General features: G+C 42.5%; 1 protein-coding gene across 2 annotated transcripts in view; it reads right to left on the bottom strand.

Moving 5' to 3' along the window:
• Nucleotides 1-17,123, bottom strand: part of beta'COP (coatomer subunit beta') — an 81,231-nt gene that overhangs the window by 61,998 nt on the left and 2,110 nt on the right. For both annotated transcript variants that reach the window (XM_068393547.1, XM_068393548.1), the window contains exons 2-3: nucleotides 15,109-15,267; nucleotides 6,484-6,676 (exon numbers count right to left, since the gene is read on the bottom strand). In XM_068393547.1, the coding sequence (XP_068249648.1) occupies nucleotides 6,484-6,676; nucleotides 15,109-15,267 (352 nt within the window). The remainder of the gene's footprint in view (nucleotides 1-6,483; nucleotides 6,677-15,108; nucleotides 15,268-17,123) is intronic.

Below are 17,123 nucleotides of genomic sequence, written 5' to 3'. Positions count from 1 at the left end.
TTTAGCAGTAAATTACCTAAGAATAAGTGCCAAATGGAGCCTATTCACTGGGCGGCACAGCTTCGAGCCCAGAAAGGATATTGGAATTAGGGTAATGTAGTGGTAGAACCCTCACCCACTACTGCACTCGCTGCAACGAATGGACCCAGTGTGTAGCAGTCCTCGTAAAGAGTCTGGACATCTTTTAAGTAAAATGACGCGAACACTGACTTGTTTCTCCAAAAAGTCGCGTCCATAATACTTTGCAGAGATTTATTTTGCTTGAAGGCCACGGAGGTTGCTATAGCTCTAACTTCGTGCGTCTTAACCTTAAGCAAACATCGGTCTTTCTCATTCAAGTGAGAATGAGCTTCTCGTATTAAAAATCTGATAAAATATGACATAGCATTCTTTGACATAGGCAATGATGGTTTCTTAACTGAGCACCATAATGCCTCAGATTTACCTCGTAATGACTTAGTACGAGCTAAATAGAACTTGAGAGCTCTAACAGGACATAATACTCTTTCCAGTTCGTTGCCTACGATCTCTGATAGGCAAGGAATATCAAAAGATTTAGGCCAAGGACAAGAAGGCAGTTCATTTTTGGCCAGGAAACCAAGTTGAAGTGAACAAGTGGCTTTTTCTGTAGAAAAGCCGATGTTCTTACTGAAGGCATGAAGTTCACTGACCCTTTAAGCCGAAGCCAAGCACACTAGGAAAAGTGTCTTGAGGGTGAGATCCTTCAGGGAGGCTGAATGTAATGGCTCAAACCTGTCTGACATGAGGAACCTTAGGACCACGTCTAAGTTCCATCCAGGAGTTGCCAAACGACGTTCCTTAGAGGTCTCGAAAGACTTAAGGAGATCTTGGAGATCTTTATTGTTGGAAAGATCTAAGCCTCTATGTCGAAAGACCGAAGCCAACATGCTCCTGTAGCCCTTAATCGTGGGAGCTGGAAGGGAGCGAACCTTTCTCAGATGTAAAAGAAAATCTGCGATTTGGGCTACAGAGGTACTGGACGAGGACACAGATGCTGACTTGCACCAGTCTCGAAAGACTTCCCACTTCGACTGGTATACTCCAATGGTAGAAGCTCTCCTCACTCTTGCAATCGCACTGGCTGCCTCCTTCGAAAAGCCTCGAGCTCTTGAGAGCCTTTCAATAGTCTGAAGGAAGTCAGACGAAGAGCGGGGAGGCTTTGATGGACATTCTTTACGTGGGGCTGACGTAACAGATCTACCCTTAGAGGAAGACTTCTTGGAAAGTCTACCAGCCATTGAAGTACCTCGGTGAACCATTCTCTCGCGGGCCAGAGGGTAGCAACCAACGTCAACCTTGTCCCTTCGTGAGAGGCGAACTTCTGCAGTACCTTGTTGACTATCTTGAATGGTGGGAATGCATATAAGTCCAGAAGAGACCAATCCAGTAGAAACGCGTCTATGTGGATTGCTTCTGTATCGAGGACTGGAGAGCAATAGATTGGTAACCTTTTGGTCAACGAGGAGGCAAAGAGGTCTATGGTGGGTTGACCCCAAGTAGCCCAAAGACTCTTGCCCACGTCCTTGTGGAGGGTCCATTCTGTGGGTATCACCTGACCCCTCCGACTGAGACAGTCTGCCAAGACGTTCAAGTCCCCCTGGATGAATCTCGTCAACAGGGAGATGCCTCGATTTCTTGACCATAAGAGAAGGTCCCTTGCGATCTCGAGCAGCGTGAAGGAGTGTGTGCCTCCTTGCTTGGAGATGTACGCCAAAGCTGTGGTGTTATCTGAGTTGACCTCTACCACTTAGTTTCGAAGAAGCTTTCGAATATCATCAAGGCCAAGTGGACTGCTAATAGCTCCTTGCCGTTGATGTGCATGCTCTTCTGACTTGAGGTCCTTAGACCCGAGCATTCCCGACCGTCCAGGGTCGCACCCCAACCCAAATCCGACGCGTCTGAGAACAACACGTGGTTTGGGTTCTTGACTGCTAGGGATAGTCCCTCTCTCAGACTGATATTGCTGTCCCACCATTTAAGGCATGCCTTTACTGGTTCGGAGACTGGGAATGATACCGTCTCTAACGTCTTGTCCTAGTTCCAGTGAGAGGCTAGATGGAACCGGAGAGGCTAGATGGAACCGGAGAGGCCGAAGGTGTAGTCTCCCTAGTGAGACAAACTGCTCCAGGGATGAGAGAGTCCCTACGAGACTGTTCCAACTCCTGACTGAACAAACGTTCTCTTTTCAGCATTAGTTAGACTTCGAGCAGGGCTTGTTCTATTCGGGTGGCAGACGGAAAAGCCCGAAAAAACCTGGACTGCGAATCTCCATCCCCAAATATAGAATAATCTGGGATGGGATCAGTTGGGACTTTTAGGTTGACCAAAAGTCCCAACTCCCTGGCCAGACTCAACGTCCAATGTAGATCCTGCAGACAGCGAAGACTGGACGATGCTCTGAGAAGCCAGTCGTCCAAGTACAGGGAGGCTCGGATCCCCGATAGACGGAGGGATTTTGCCACATTCCTCATGAGCCTCGTAAACACGAGAGGAGCAGGACTGAGGCCAAAGCACAGGGCTCGAAACTGGTACCCCACATTCCTGTAAACAAACCTCAGAAACGGTTGGGAATCCGGGTGTATAGGAATGTGGAAGTATGCCTCCTGAAGGTCGAGAGAGACCATCCAGTCGCCTTCCATTAATGCTGTCAAGACAGCCTGGTAGACTTCATCGTGAAGTTTGTCTTGACAATGAATACATTGAGCGCACTTGCCTCTTACGTACTCCTGCAGTGAACATGGCTGCCAGATCATTAGAGCCATCCCTGAGGGACTTGTTCCTGCAGAGAACGTGGCTGTCAGATCATTGGAGCCATCCCTGAAAGCCTTGTTTATGCATGACATAATTGTACAGCAAAACTTCAAACGCTCGAAAAAATTCCTAACAGGAGATGGTCTAGCTCTGAAGTCGACCATAAAATCTTGGAGCGTCTCATGGCCAGGCGCCAGGGAGAGTCTATGAGGTTTGAGAAGTCTATCTGGGCAGAGGCAGGAACTCCCAAGCCGAGAACTTCTCCCGTGTCATATCAGACTCTCGCTCTATAAGCCAGCTTAAAAGTAGGGAAAGCAAAGGCTGTCTCCCACAAACTCCTCCTGGTGATTAACCAGTCGCCTAGCAAACGTAAAGCTCTCTTAGAAGAGCGAGAGAGCACTAGCTTATAAAACAACGGCTTCGAAGTAGCTAGGCCTAGTGTAAACTCTGACGTTTAGGCGAACGAGGAGCAGCAGTTACAAAAAGATCCGGACAAAGATCCTTAAAAATCAGCATGATTTATTTAAAGTCCATAGAGGGCTGAGCAGCTTTAGGCTCCTCTCCGTCTGACAGAGTCCTCAAGGGAATATCAGTAGGAGGGGGATCAGCAACTTCCTCATCTGAAGGAACCTTGTCCGACAATAGCCGAGTCTCAAGCAAGGGAGAGACCTGCCGTGGTGGCAATGCTTGACAAGCAGAGTCCACACGCAAAGGAGCAATCAGTAGCAGTCAAGGACGCTATGTCATGTAACTGCTTAAAGGACTGACCAGTAACAACAACAGGTGCGGGAGGACGTTCGACGTCAACTCGAGACTGCCTTGACTGCTTAGACTGAGCAGTCAAAACAACTCTTGACTGCGGTGCTTGACGCTCAACGTCAAAACAAGTCAACTCTGCTGATTGGTGAACGTCCTTAACGTCAACAAGAGCAAGCGGCAGCGGCTGAACGTCCACAAGCGGCTGAGAGTCAACACGGGACTGCATCGAGTGAGGCTCTACAAAACACGATTGACGTGACTTTGTAACGTCAATGTCAACAGGACGAGCAAAGGCTCGTTTGGGCGGCTGACGGCCAAGATCTCGATCAGCTAAGCGGCGAGGATCATCGTGAACCTGCTCAACAGAATAGTCCTCCATAAGAGAGGCAAGCTTATTCTGCATGTCTTGCCGTACAACCCATTTAGGATCAACAGGAATGGTTGCGGTAAGAGACGAGGGTAACGTCTGTGACTGCAAAACCTTGCCTACAAAAAGACTCTCGGAGCCTGTGTTACGCTTTTGTTTAGGCGGCGAGCAGTCTTCCGATGACTGCATAGGGTCAGAGCTGTCCTAATGGTTACAACCAGGACGCTGGACCTGTCCTGAAAGGACTGACTTTCGCTTAAAGGGCCTCGAAACCTTGTTCCACGGTTTCTTATGCGAAAAGCCTTCGGATGACGAGGAGAAAATCGTCTCGCTCGTCTTATGGTAGGGGCGGTGTTGATGAGACACGCCTGAAACCATAGAGGGAACGTCTGTTCGCTGATCAAGTCCTCTCGAACCCATAAGTCGTACGACATTACTTCTCCCCTGGGCTTGGGAGCTTGCAAGAGGTCTCGGACTAGGTGAACGACAGGCACGAACAGACGAACCCTCGGTCGCAACACTGATAACACTTTGCGCAATTATCACTTTATCACTACGATTTTCTGTTTTGCACTTACTTCACTGAAATCGAATTTTACAACAATTCACATTAGGTATGAATAAAACTGATTTCTACCTAAAGCACGCAATTCTACCCTCATCAAAAGGTTATAATTGCGAAATCAGTCGTATAATGTAAGCACATTAATACAAGCAAAAAACAGTAAACATATATTAAGATAAAAAGATCAGTGGCTGGGAAGGAGACTAAACACTAGTTCATTCAAAACTACGTTTTCAATCTTTCACCGCACAGTGCCTTGGGACGAGAATAAAAACTAAAAACGTTTTATCCTTTCTCCCCGTACAGAGACTAGGGACGAGAGTAAAAAAACTGACTCGAGAACAACGTTACTCGCTTGGGACGAGAATAAAGATCGGAACGTTCTCTCTTCCTCTCTCTCTCTCTCCGTCTCTCTCTCTCTCTCTCTCTCTTGATTTCACACCGAAGAGAAGAGCCCACTTACCTTTCGTCAATAAACAGGTTATTTGACCAAAGGAAAAAACTGAAAGGTTTTTCAATTAACAAGTTCCTTTAAAATAGTATTTAAAACATTTAAGTTTGAAAGAAGAATGAACAAAACGTCAGAATCGATTTACTCTTTCTGCAAAGTGAAACCGTGATTCTCTCTCTCTCTATCGTAACGATAGAGCGCAAACTGCGTAGCATGAATAAACTAAACGTTAGTTCATCTTTGAAACAGTACGAAGACTATTCAAAGAAAATCTTTCATAAAATATTTACTAAAAAATATTTATTTAATAAGTTTTAAATCATTTGCTCTGTAAAAGTTATTTACGATTGAAAGGGCTCAACGTTGTTTAACTTCGGTTTCCAAGTTAGGACCGCCTACTCTCGGATTAGAGGAGGAATAGGAAAGGTCGCATATAAACAAATCTTTAAAATTTATCTTGATGTTTATTATAAATGGAAAGCTAATCGAAGAGGCCTAATAAAGGCGGTTGAGATATAAAATATATAGTTAACAACAACAATTTATAACGTGATAAGATAATTGCTAAAAGCCTAAAACACACTTCCGTACTAAGGGAAGGGTCGGCCATTTAAAAGTCAAAGAAAGTCCAAAAAACAATCCAAAGTCATCAAAAATTAAATCTATCCAAAAACGAGTTCAAGATTTAAGTTGAAGATAAAACACCTGCACTGCGAAAGCTCAAACCAAAAGGAAGTACTTCACCAAATATGTTGAGAAAACTCCAGGTTATACAGCGAGTATTGATACGTCTTGTCGTTAAGGCCGACAGAGAAAAATTGGGTCTGTTTACATGTATATGCGGTATCTGGCCGATAGTTGGCGCTAGTGGGCACACCCGCAACCTTCATAGCGATCGCTCGCGAGTTTTTGTGTGTTTTTCTGTCGAGCCGCCGGAGGCTCAGCTATTATATATTCACCGGCTAAGTTAAATATTTAAAATTATGAGCATTGAGTAACCAATGTATTAAATTTTGCAACGATCTATTATGTAAGACACCTCATATCGGCAATGAATCAACATAAAATATTATGCAATTTTTTTTCTTAATCATTTGTATCATACATTTTTGGCAACTGATTAAGACAGCCACTCCAAATTGGGAAAACTAAAAAATGAAAAAGCGACAGTTAACAAGTGTTGAAGTGAATGGATAAAAGGCATTAGGGATATGCAAGAATCAAGAAGGGTATAGAGGAAGATCTAGACCTGATAAAAGCTTAAAAATATTTGTAAAAGATGGTAGTTAACTAATTTTTGTAATTACACAATGGGAAAACTTAGTGTAAAAAAAATTATGAGAAAACGGGCTTTATCTATCATACAGTAAATGGTCTACATAGTGTGTTAATTTCCTGCTAGTTATCGAGTTGAGTAGGACTGTATGAATTCTTGGTGAGAAAAAAAAAAAAAAAAAGTTTACTTAAAAAACCTTACCAAGTAATCAAAGTGCTGCGTGATATATTATAGGAAGGTTAGAGTCAATCAGTTAGGCATAGTTTTAGAAATCCAAATTAAATAATACATACCACTGCAAGTTAGGATGAACGGTTGTGTTGGATGGACAGCTATGCATCTCACGTAATCAGAGTGGGCTTCAAACTGATGGACTCTCTCCAGTGTATTGTAATTGAAGACACGAACCTGCATGTCATCCGAGCCAGTTATGACCCAGTTTTTCCTGGCCACAAACTTGGACGCCCTCACAGGTAAGTCGCATACCTTGAATAATTTAGATGCGAGAACTTTAATAACTTGATATAGACAAGACAGATTGCCCAGTTTTGAGTGATATATAAACATGGGTACCCCCTTTCTTCTGTAGTTATGAGACTTTTAAGTGCTATATAGGCTTTACTAAAAGGTCTTCCTTATTTGATAATTTTCTTCTTTTGACATATTTTGATGATTATAAAAAGGCCAGATTCTTTAAGTTGCTGTTTAAGTTGAGAGGCTACCATACTTACTTTGTCATTTTACATAAAAGCAAGTAAATACTACTGGATTGATTTTTCCTTACACTTGATGATACAGTTGATATCAGAATTACCGTAATATGAAACCCTTGGTGCAATGTCTTGTGCAGTACAGTTTTTTGTATACAGTACATGAACTAAATTAATGTAAAGCATATCACATTCTTGTCACTATAGCCAATTAAGCTTCGATATTCACTACAGTATTGTACATACATGTCTGTAATATTACTGTAATTGCATAACTAAATGCTAGTAACCTAGCTCCTACTTACTCCTTTGGATCAATCCTTATTCAATAATCAAATTCCAAACCAATGACTTATGGCACAATGATAAGACATTTTTGGCAAATCTAAGACAAATTTTCTGTGTCTTTTTTTTAATGCACCACAATATTTGGTTTGAAATGACAGCAGAATGAGTAACACTGCATGAATACTAAGTACTTAGAGTAAAAAGTAAAATATCACTAACAGGCACCGCTAGAGATCTGGGTGTTGGGGCTGAGTTAATAATAATAATAATAAAAAAAAAATAAAAGACTTCCCCCAGTCCCCTTACCCTGGTGAGTTTGTGGTAACTCTAAATATACACTTAACTACTTTTATTATCTGACCCCAATTTGGTGGCCTGAGGGGCATTTTGAAAATGCAACTCCCTCGTTTATGCCACATATAGTCATATCTCTCACACGAAACAATCAATCTGCTTATGAAAATTTCCCTCTGAGAAACGAGATACAAAGAATTTTACGACTTGCATCATGAAAAATGTTTTGTGCCTTTTTTTCATTATGAGACCCCGACCATGTCCGAGTTTGATTTTAAAAAGTGCCAGTGCTGAAGACGACGAAAAAAAAAAGTTTATCGTAATGTGATAATATTTCCTGCCATTTATTAATGTTTCCTAAAATGATATTTTAATTATAAAATAAATTTTTGAATATACTTACCCGGTGAATATATAATAGCTGACGCTCCGGCGGCTCGACAGAAAAACACAAAAACTCGCGAGCGATCGCTATGAAGGTTGCGGGTGTGCCCACCAGCGCCAACTATCGGCCAGATACCGCATATACATGTAAACAGCTCCAATTCTTCTCATCCCGCTGGGTCTCTATCGGGGAGGAAGGGGGGGCCTTTAATTTATATATTCACCGGGTAAGTATATTCAAAAATTTATTTTATAATTAAAATATCATTTTTAAATATTTAACTTAGCCGGTGAATATATAATAGCTGATTCACACCCATGGTGGTGGGTAGAGACCAGAAATAATTAAGTTTACAGCGTATATGCTTAGAGTTTTTGACAGTTATATCATAACAAAACCCAAATATATATAGGTACCTGGTAAGGAAGTTGACTTAGACGATTACTCTGCCTTGTTAGTCTGTCTTCCTCACGAAGCCCAGCGATCCTCTTAGGATGCTGAAAGACTCCCAGGAGCTGAAGTATCAAGGGCTGCAACCCATACAACAGGACCTCATCAAACCCCTAATCTGGGCGCTCTCAAGAAATGACATTTGACCACCCGCCAAATCAACCAGGATGCGAAAGGCTTCTTAGCCTTCCGTACAACCCAAAAACAAGATTAAAAACATTTCAAGAGACAGATTAAAAGGATATTGGAATTAAGGTAATGTAGTGGTAGAACCCTCACCCACTACTGCACTCGCTGCAACGAATGGACCCAGTGTGTAGCAGTCCTCGTAAAGTGTCTGGACATCTTTTAAGTAAAATGACGCGAATACCGACTTGCTTCTCCAAAAGGTCGCGTCCATAATACTTTGCAGAGATCTATTTTGCTTAAAGGCCACGGAAGTTGCTATAGCTCTTACTTCGTGCGTCTTAACCTTAAGCAAGCATCGGTCTTTTTCATTCAAGTGAGAATGAGCTTCTCGTATTAAAAATCTGATAAAATATGACAAAGCATTCTTTGACATAGGCAATGATGGTTTCTTAACTGAGCACCATAATGCCTCAGATCCACCTCGTAAGGACTTAGTACGAGCTAAGTAGAACTTAAGAGCTCTAACTGGATACAGCACTCTTTCAAGTTCGTTGCCTACGATCTCTGACAGGCAAGATATATCAAAGGACTTAGGCCAAGGACAAGAAGGCAGTTCATTTTTGGCCAGGAAACCAAGTTGAAGTGAACATGTGGCTTTTTCTGTAGAAAAGCCGATGTTCTTACTGAAGGCATGAATTTCACTGACCCTTTTAGCTGAAGCCAAGCACACTAGGAAAAGCGTCTTGAGGGTGAGATCCTTCAGGGAGGCTGAATGTAATGGCTCAAACCTGTCTGACATGAGGAACCTTAGGACCACGTCTAAGTTCCATCCAGGAGTTGCCAAACGACGTTCCTTAGAGGTCTCGAAAGACTTAAGGAGATCTTGGAGATCTTTATTGTTGGAAAGATCTAAGCCTCTATGACGAAAGACCGAAGCCAACATGCTCCTGTAGCCCTTAATCGTGGGAGCTGAGAGGGAGCGAACATTTCTCAGATGTAAAAGAAAATCTGCGATTTGGGCTACAGAGGTACTGGAAGAGGACACAGATGCTGACTTGCACCAGTCTCGATAGACTTCCCACTTCGACTGGTATACGCTGATGGTAGAAGCTCTCCTAGCTCTCGCAATCGCACTGGCTGCCTCCTTCGAAAAGCCTCGAGCTCTTGAGAGTCTCTCGATAGTCTGAAGGCAGTCAGACGAAGCGCGGGGAGGCTTTGATGAACATTCTTTACGTGGGGCTGACGTAAGAGATCTACCCTTAGAGGAAGACTTCTTGGAATGTCTACCAGCCATTGAAGTACCTCGGTCAACCACTCTCGCGGGCCAGAGGGGAGCAACCAACGTCAACCTTGTCTCTTCGTGAGAGGCGAACTTCTGCAGTACCTTGTTGACTATCTTGAATGGTGGGAATGCATATAAGTCCAGATGAGACCAATCCAGTAGAAACGCGTCTATGTGGATTGCTTCTGGATCTGGGACTGGTGAGCAATAGATTGGTAACCTTTTGGTCAACGAGGTGGCAAAGAGGTCTATGGTGGGTTGACCCCAAGTCGCCCAAAGACTCTTGCACACGTCCTTGTGGAGGGTCCATTCTGTGGGTATCACCTGACCCCTCCGACTGAGACAGTCTGCCAAGACGTTCAAGTCCCCCTGGATGAATCTCGTCAACAGGGAGATGCCTCGATTTCTTGACCATATGAGAAGGTCCCTTGCGATCTCGTACAGCGTGAGGGAGTGTGTGCCTCCTTGCTTGGAGATGTACGCCAAAGCTGTGGTGTTGTCTGAGTTGACCTCTACCACTTTGTTTCGAAGAAAGCTTTCGAATTTCATCAAGGCCAAGTGGACTGCTAATAGCTCCTTGCCGTTGATGTGCATGCTCTTCTGACTTGAGGTCCACAGACTAGCATTCCCGACCGTCCAGGGTCACACCCCAACCCAAATCCGACGCGTCTGAGAACAACACGTGGTTTGGGTTCTTGACTGCTAGGGATAGTCCCTCTCTCAGACTGATATTGCTGTCCCACCATTTCAGGCATGCCTTTACTGGTTCAGAGACTGGGATTGATACCGTCTCTAGCGTCTTGTCCTTGTTCCAGTGAGAGGCTAGATGGAACTGGAGAGGCCGAAGGTGTAGTCTCCCTAGCGAGACAAACTGCTCCAGGGATGAGAGAGTCCCTACGAGACTCATCCAACTCCTGACTGAACAACGTTCTCTTTTCAGCATTAGTTGGACTTTGAGCAGGGCTTGTTCTATTCGGGTGGCAGACGGAAAAGCCCGAAAAACTGGACTGCGAATCTGCATCCCCAAATATAGAATAGTCTGAGATGGGATCAGTTGGGACTTTTCTAGGTTGACCAAAAGTCCCAACTCCTTGGCCAGACCCAACGTCCAATGTAGATCCTGCAGACAGCGATGACTGGACGATGCTCTGAGAAGCCAGTCGTCCAAGTACAGGGAGGCTCGGATTCCCGATAGATGGAGGAATTTTGCCACATTCCTCATGAGCCTCGTAAACACGAGAGGAGCAGGACTGAGGCCAAAGCACAGGGCTCGAAACTGGTACACCACATTCCTGTAAACAAACCTCAGAAACGGTTGGGAATCGGGGTGTATAGGAATGTGGAAGTATGCATCCTGAAGGTCTAGAGAGACCATCCAGTCGCCTTCCATTAATGCTGTCAAGACAGCTTGGTAGACTTCATCGTAAAGTTTGTCTTGACAATGAACACATTGAGCGCACTTGCCTCTTACGTACTCCTGCAGTGAACGTGGCTGCCAGATCATTGGAGCCATCCCTGATAGTCTTGTTCCTGCAGAGAACGTGGCTGTCAGATTATTGGAGCCATCCCTGATAGCCTTGTTTATGCATGACATAATTGTACAGCAAAACTTCAAACGCTCGAAAAAAACTCCTAACAGGAGATGGTCTAGCTCTGAAGCCGACCATAAAATCTTGGAGCGTCTCATGGCCAGGCGCCAGGGAGAGTCTATGAGGTTTGAGAAGTCTATCTGGGCAGAGGCAGGAACTCCCAAGCCGAGAACTTCTCCCGTGTCATACCAGACGCTCGCTCTATAAGCCAGTTTAAAAGGAGGGAAAGCAAAGGCTGTCTCCCCCAAACTGCTCCTGGTGATCAACCAGTCGCCTAGCAAACGTAAAGCTCTCTTAGAAGAGCGAGAGAGCACTAGCTTAGAAAACAACGGCTTCAAAGTAGCTAGGCCTAGTGTAAACTCTGACGTTTAGGCGAACGAGGAGCAGCAGTTACAAAATGATCCGGACAAAGATCCTTAAAAATCAGCATGATTTATTTAAAGTCCATAGAGGGCTGAGCAGCTTTAGGCTCCTCTCCGTCTGACAGAGTCCACAAGGGAATATCAGTAGGAGGGGGATCAGCAACTTCCTCATCTGAAGGAACCTAGTCCGACAATTGCCGAGTCTCAAGCAAGGGAGAGACCTGCTGTGGTGGCAATGCTTGACAAGCAGAGTCCACACGCAAAGGAGCATCAGTAGCAGTCAAGGACGATACGTCATGTAACTGCTGAAAGGACTGACCAGCAACAACAACAGGTGCGAGAGGACGCTCGACGTCAACTCGAGACTGCCTTGACTGCCTAGACTGAGCAGTCAAAAAAAGTCTTGACTGCGGTGCTTGACGCTCAACGTCAAAACAAGTCAACTTCGCTGGTTGGCGAACGTCCTGAACGTCAACAAGAGCAGGCGGCAGCGGCTGAACGTCCACAAGCGGCTGAAAGTCAACACGAGACTGCATCGAGTGAGGCTCTACAAAACGTGATTGACGTGACTTTGTTGAACCTGCTCAGCAGAATAGTCCTCCATAAGAGAGGCAAGCTTATTCTGCATGTCTTGCAGTACAACCCATTTAGGATCAACGGGAATGGGTGCGGTAAGAGACGAGGGTAACGTCTGTGACTGCAAAACCTTGCCTACACTAAGACTCTCGGAGCCTGTGTTACGCTTCTGTTATGGCGTCGAGCAGTCTTCCGATGATTGCACAGGGTCAGAGCTGTCCCAATGGCTACAACCAGGACGCTGGACCTGTCCTGAAGGGACTGACTTTCGCTTTAAGGGTCTCGAAACCTTGCTCCACGGTTTCTTACGCGATAAGCCTTCGGATGACGAGGAGAAAACCGTCTCGCTTGTCTTATGGTAGGGGCGGTCTTGACGAGACACGACTGAAACCATAGAGGGAACGTCTGTTCGTTGGTTAAAGCCTCTCGAACCCATAAGTCCTACGACATTACTTCTCCCTGGGGCATGGGAGCTTGCAAGAGGTCTCGGACTAGGCGAACGACAGGCACGAACAGACGAACCCTCTGTCGCAACACTGATAACACTTTGCGCAATTATCACTTTATCACTACAATTTTCTGTTTTGCACTTACTTCACTGAAATCGAATTTTTCAATAATTTCACATTAGGCATGAATAAAAACTGATTTCTACCTGAAGCACGCAATTCTCCCCTACCTCAAAAGGTTATAATTGCGAAATAAGTCGTATAATGTAAGCACATTAATACAAGCAAAAAAACAGTAAACATATATATCGAATAAAACGGAAATATATAAAGTTAAAAGGATCATTGACTGGGGAGGAGACTAAACACTAGTTCATTAAAAACTACGTTTTCAATCTCTCACCGTACAGTGCCTTGGGACGAGAATAAAAACTAAAAAAGTTTTATCCTTTCTCCCCGTACAGAGACTTGGGACGAGAGTAAAAAACTGACTCGAGAACAACGTTACTCGCTTGGGACGAGAATAAAGATCGGAACGTTCTCTCTTCCTCTCTCCCTCTCCGTCTCTCTCTCTTGATTTCACACAGAAGAGAAAAGCCCACTTACCCTTCGTCAATAAACAGGTTATTTGACCAAAGGAAAAAACTGAAAGGACTAAGAAATTGAAAATTAACAAGTTCCTTTAAATTAGTATTTAAAACATTTCAGTATGAAAGAAGAATGAACAAAACGTCAGAATCGATTTACTCTTTCTGCAAAGTGAAACCGTGATTCTCTCTTTCTCTATCGTAACGATAGAGCGCAAACTGCGTAGCATAAATAAACCAAACGTTAGTTCATCTTTGAAACAGCACGAAGACTATTCAAAGAAAATCTTTCATAAAATATCTACTAAAAAATATTCATTTAATAAGTTTTAAATCATTTGCTCTGTAAGAGTTATTAACGAAAATAAAAGTTGAAAGGGCTCAACGTTGTTTAACTTCGGTTTCCAAGTTAGGACCGCCTACTCTCGGATTAGGGGAGGAATAGGTAAGGCCGCATATAAACAAATCATTAAAATTTATCTTGATGTTTATTATAACTGGAAAGCTAATCGAAGAGGCCTAATAAAGGCGGGTGAGATATAAAATATATAGAGGAAAATCTATAATTAACATCAACAATTTATAACGTGATAAGATAATTGCTAAAAGCCTAAAACACACTTCCGTATTAAGGGAAGGGTCGGCCATTTTGAAAAGTCAAAGAAAGTCCAAAAAACAATCCAAAGTAATCAACAATTAATAAGTTGAAGATAAAACACCTGCACTGCGAAAGCTCAAACCAAAAGGAAGTACTTCACCAAGACTGTTGAAAAACTCCAGGTTAACAGCGAGTAATGGTACGTCTTGTCGATCAGACCGACAGAGAAGAATTGGAGCTGTTTACATGTATATGCGGTATCTGGCCGATAGTTGGCGCTGGTGGGCACACCCGCAACCTTCATAGCGATCGCTCGCGAGTTTTTGTGTTTTTCTGTCGAGCCGCCGGAGCGTCAGCTATTATATATTCACCGGCTAAGTTAAATATTTAAAAATTAAGTGTTTATATTTTCTGTCATTTATTAATCTGTTTTGTAAAGTTAAATGTTTACGTTTTCTGCCACTTGTTAACTTTTTCTGCAGTTTGTAATCCTCCTATACCACCCCGCTACTTTGCTTACAGTCATCGCCTCACTCCAAAGGTAAGGTTCCACATTTTTATTACTGTATTTTTACTGTTTGCTCTAATTATACATTATTTCATAGGTAACCAATGTTCAAGTTATTATTGAATGATCCAAATAATTGCAGTTATTCGTTGAGTAATGTATAGTGGTATCCTATGTGGTGTTTTTGTAGGGTCTGGAACAAATTAGGCTATTTACATGTAAAAAGCGACTCACAAAACGAAGGCACTACAAAACCAATTAATTTTGTGTTGTGAGGCATTACTGTACAGATTTTGCAACGACCTAAGGGATGGAAGGGATAGCAGAATTAAATTAGAGGGGCACTCAAAGCGCCGACCTCCGCCATGGCAACTTATTTCTCGACCCTGACTTTTGACCTTAACGTGTATTAATTGGCGTGAATTTTCATACACTCAAATATGAACCAAGTTTGAAGTCTATGTGACAACGATGTCCAAACTTATGGCTGCTTACGTGAATTGGACAATTTGCTTGGCCATGACCTTCCAAAATTTAGTAATTTCTAGCTTTTTAAATAACAGTTAATCCCTACAAGTTTCATTACTTTAGGATTAGATTGTGGCCAGGAAGTTGTTCACAAAAAAACACACACAAACAGGGGAGAATACCTAACCTCCTTCCAACCTATAAAAAAGGGCTGACACAAGATACATTCTATTTCGAACTTACCTCAAAACTTTTGACGAGTTGCTGACTTTCAATATTCCAAACGTGAACGTTGCCATTGTAAAGGGAAGCCAGCATCCATGGCTCTGTGGGATGCAAGTCGACCGACTTCACTCGGTCGGACCTAGCGGTCAACTTACGCTTAACATCCAAGCGTAAGGGCTGTTGACACAAAAATATATCAGTAAAAAAATTAATAACAGTGGTAATTAGAGGTTTAATTAAACATATCCTGCTGTATTATTCAATATATGGCTATACTGTATAAGCAAGAAACTACAGTATATGTAGTATGACTACAGTCGAAAAAAAAGTTCTCCCAGAAGTTAAATCTATTTTGAAATTTAGTGTAATTTCATCCATTTCGGTAACTGACTATCAAAACCAGACAGATCACTATAGTTATTGTTGCTCAAAGAAAAAAATATAACCAAAATAATGATCAACATGGTTGGCGTGTCAGCACAGTACATTTATGTACTGTACCACATAAGAGCACAACGATAATGTTTATTTGTGAGCTATGCAAGCCACAGCAGAGCAAAGACCATTTTCAGAGACATGACAATTACAGAAAATTATATTTGAATTATCGGTAATCATGATACTTGAACTTCAAGCCAATTACATGAACTATAAACAGTTTCAACAGGTTTTTTACTTTATTATACATTTCTAACCATTACTATTACTGCAACTTAACTAATTTTTGGCCCTTCCTCACCCAAAATCTCAATTTCCTAACGATATCCCAAATAACTTATATAAGAAGGGGATTGAACATCTCATAAACAGATGGTTTGTCCCCATATTCATAGTAAGATTATTATTACTAGCTAAGCTACAACCCTTGTTGGAAAAGCAAGATGCTATAAGCCCAAGGGATCCAACAGGGAAAAATATCCAGCTGGAAAAATATATAACCAATATTTCATATAGCCTTTCCATAGGAATGCCTGTGATTGAGCAGTGAGCTGGTATACGCATAAACTGACTAATGCACTGTTCAGAAATGTTACCCACTGAAAAAATAGGAACATGATATCCTAGGGTAAGTACTTAAATAAAATTAGGCTTCTATGCTGTAGTGATGGTACATGGGTAAACTTTGATTGGGGAGTATGTAGCTTTCTTATTAATAATTGAATAAATTTACTTTAAAGGGAAAACATTTGTTTGTTATAGATTACCTGCCCCACAAAGCCAGACAGAGCTCTTATAGACTCGTGATCATGGCCAACTATAAGTTAAAATGTGATATATTCTGCTTCTTGTTTTTTTAGTTCATATGGGAAAGATTTATTTATGTCACTGTTCTTGAAATATTTTATTTTAATTGTTCAATACGTCTCTTGTAGTTGGTTTATTTCCTTTCCTAACTGGGCTATTGAAGGGCCTGGGATAATTGCATCCTGCTTTTCCAACAAGGGCTGTAGCTTAGCAAGCAATAATAATAATAATGATTGGTCTGAAATATGATATTACGAAGCTAATTCTGTTTCACAAAATATTATCGCTTAGCTTTACCTTACCAGGATTGAAGCTGGTTGGGTAACAGGGGCGACACTTAATTTTAGGTCAAGCTACGGATACAGCAGTCCGAGAGGATGTTGCAGTGGTAGGTAAGTACATGGCACCTAGGTTAGGTGGGGAACCTATAAGCTGGGTGTTGTTCATGGATTTTCAGTTAACTTTTAGAAGTTTTAAAATGTCTAAAATATGAAAAATTTGCTTCCCCCAATTATTTGCATCAGAACAGTTCAAAGTATGGGGCCATTGCATATAAGTGGCCCGTTCCTTCCGCATGTATGGGAAAGGGGAATTTTCTTCCCATTTTCTAGTCTTTCATAAGACTTTTTTCTGCAAAACCTCTACACAAGAACACCACCTAACTTAAACTTCCCCATCTAACCTAACCTAAAAGCCGTGTCTTTACCTATTTCCCTACCAGGGGGCACCCCTTAGACAGCCGTACTCTTAACCAGCTGTCATCATACATAAAGGTGGGCGCTATCATA

Source organism: Palaemon carinicauda, chromosome 19 (genome assembly GCF_036898095.1).
Source record: "Palaemon carinicauda isolate YSFRI2023 chromosome 19, ASM3689809v2, whole genome shotgun sequence".
In the NCBI taxonomy this organism is placed as follows: Eukaryota; Metazoa; Arthropoda; class Malacostraca; order Decapoda; family Palaemonidae; genus Palaemon; species Palaemon carinicauda.
Note: the sequence above shows the minus strand (reverse complement) of the source record. Positions and strands in the feature narration are given on the sequence as shown.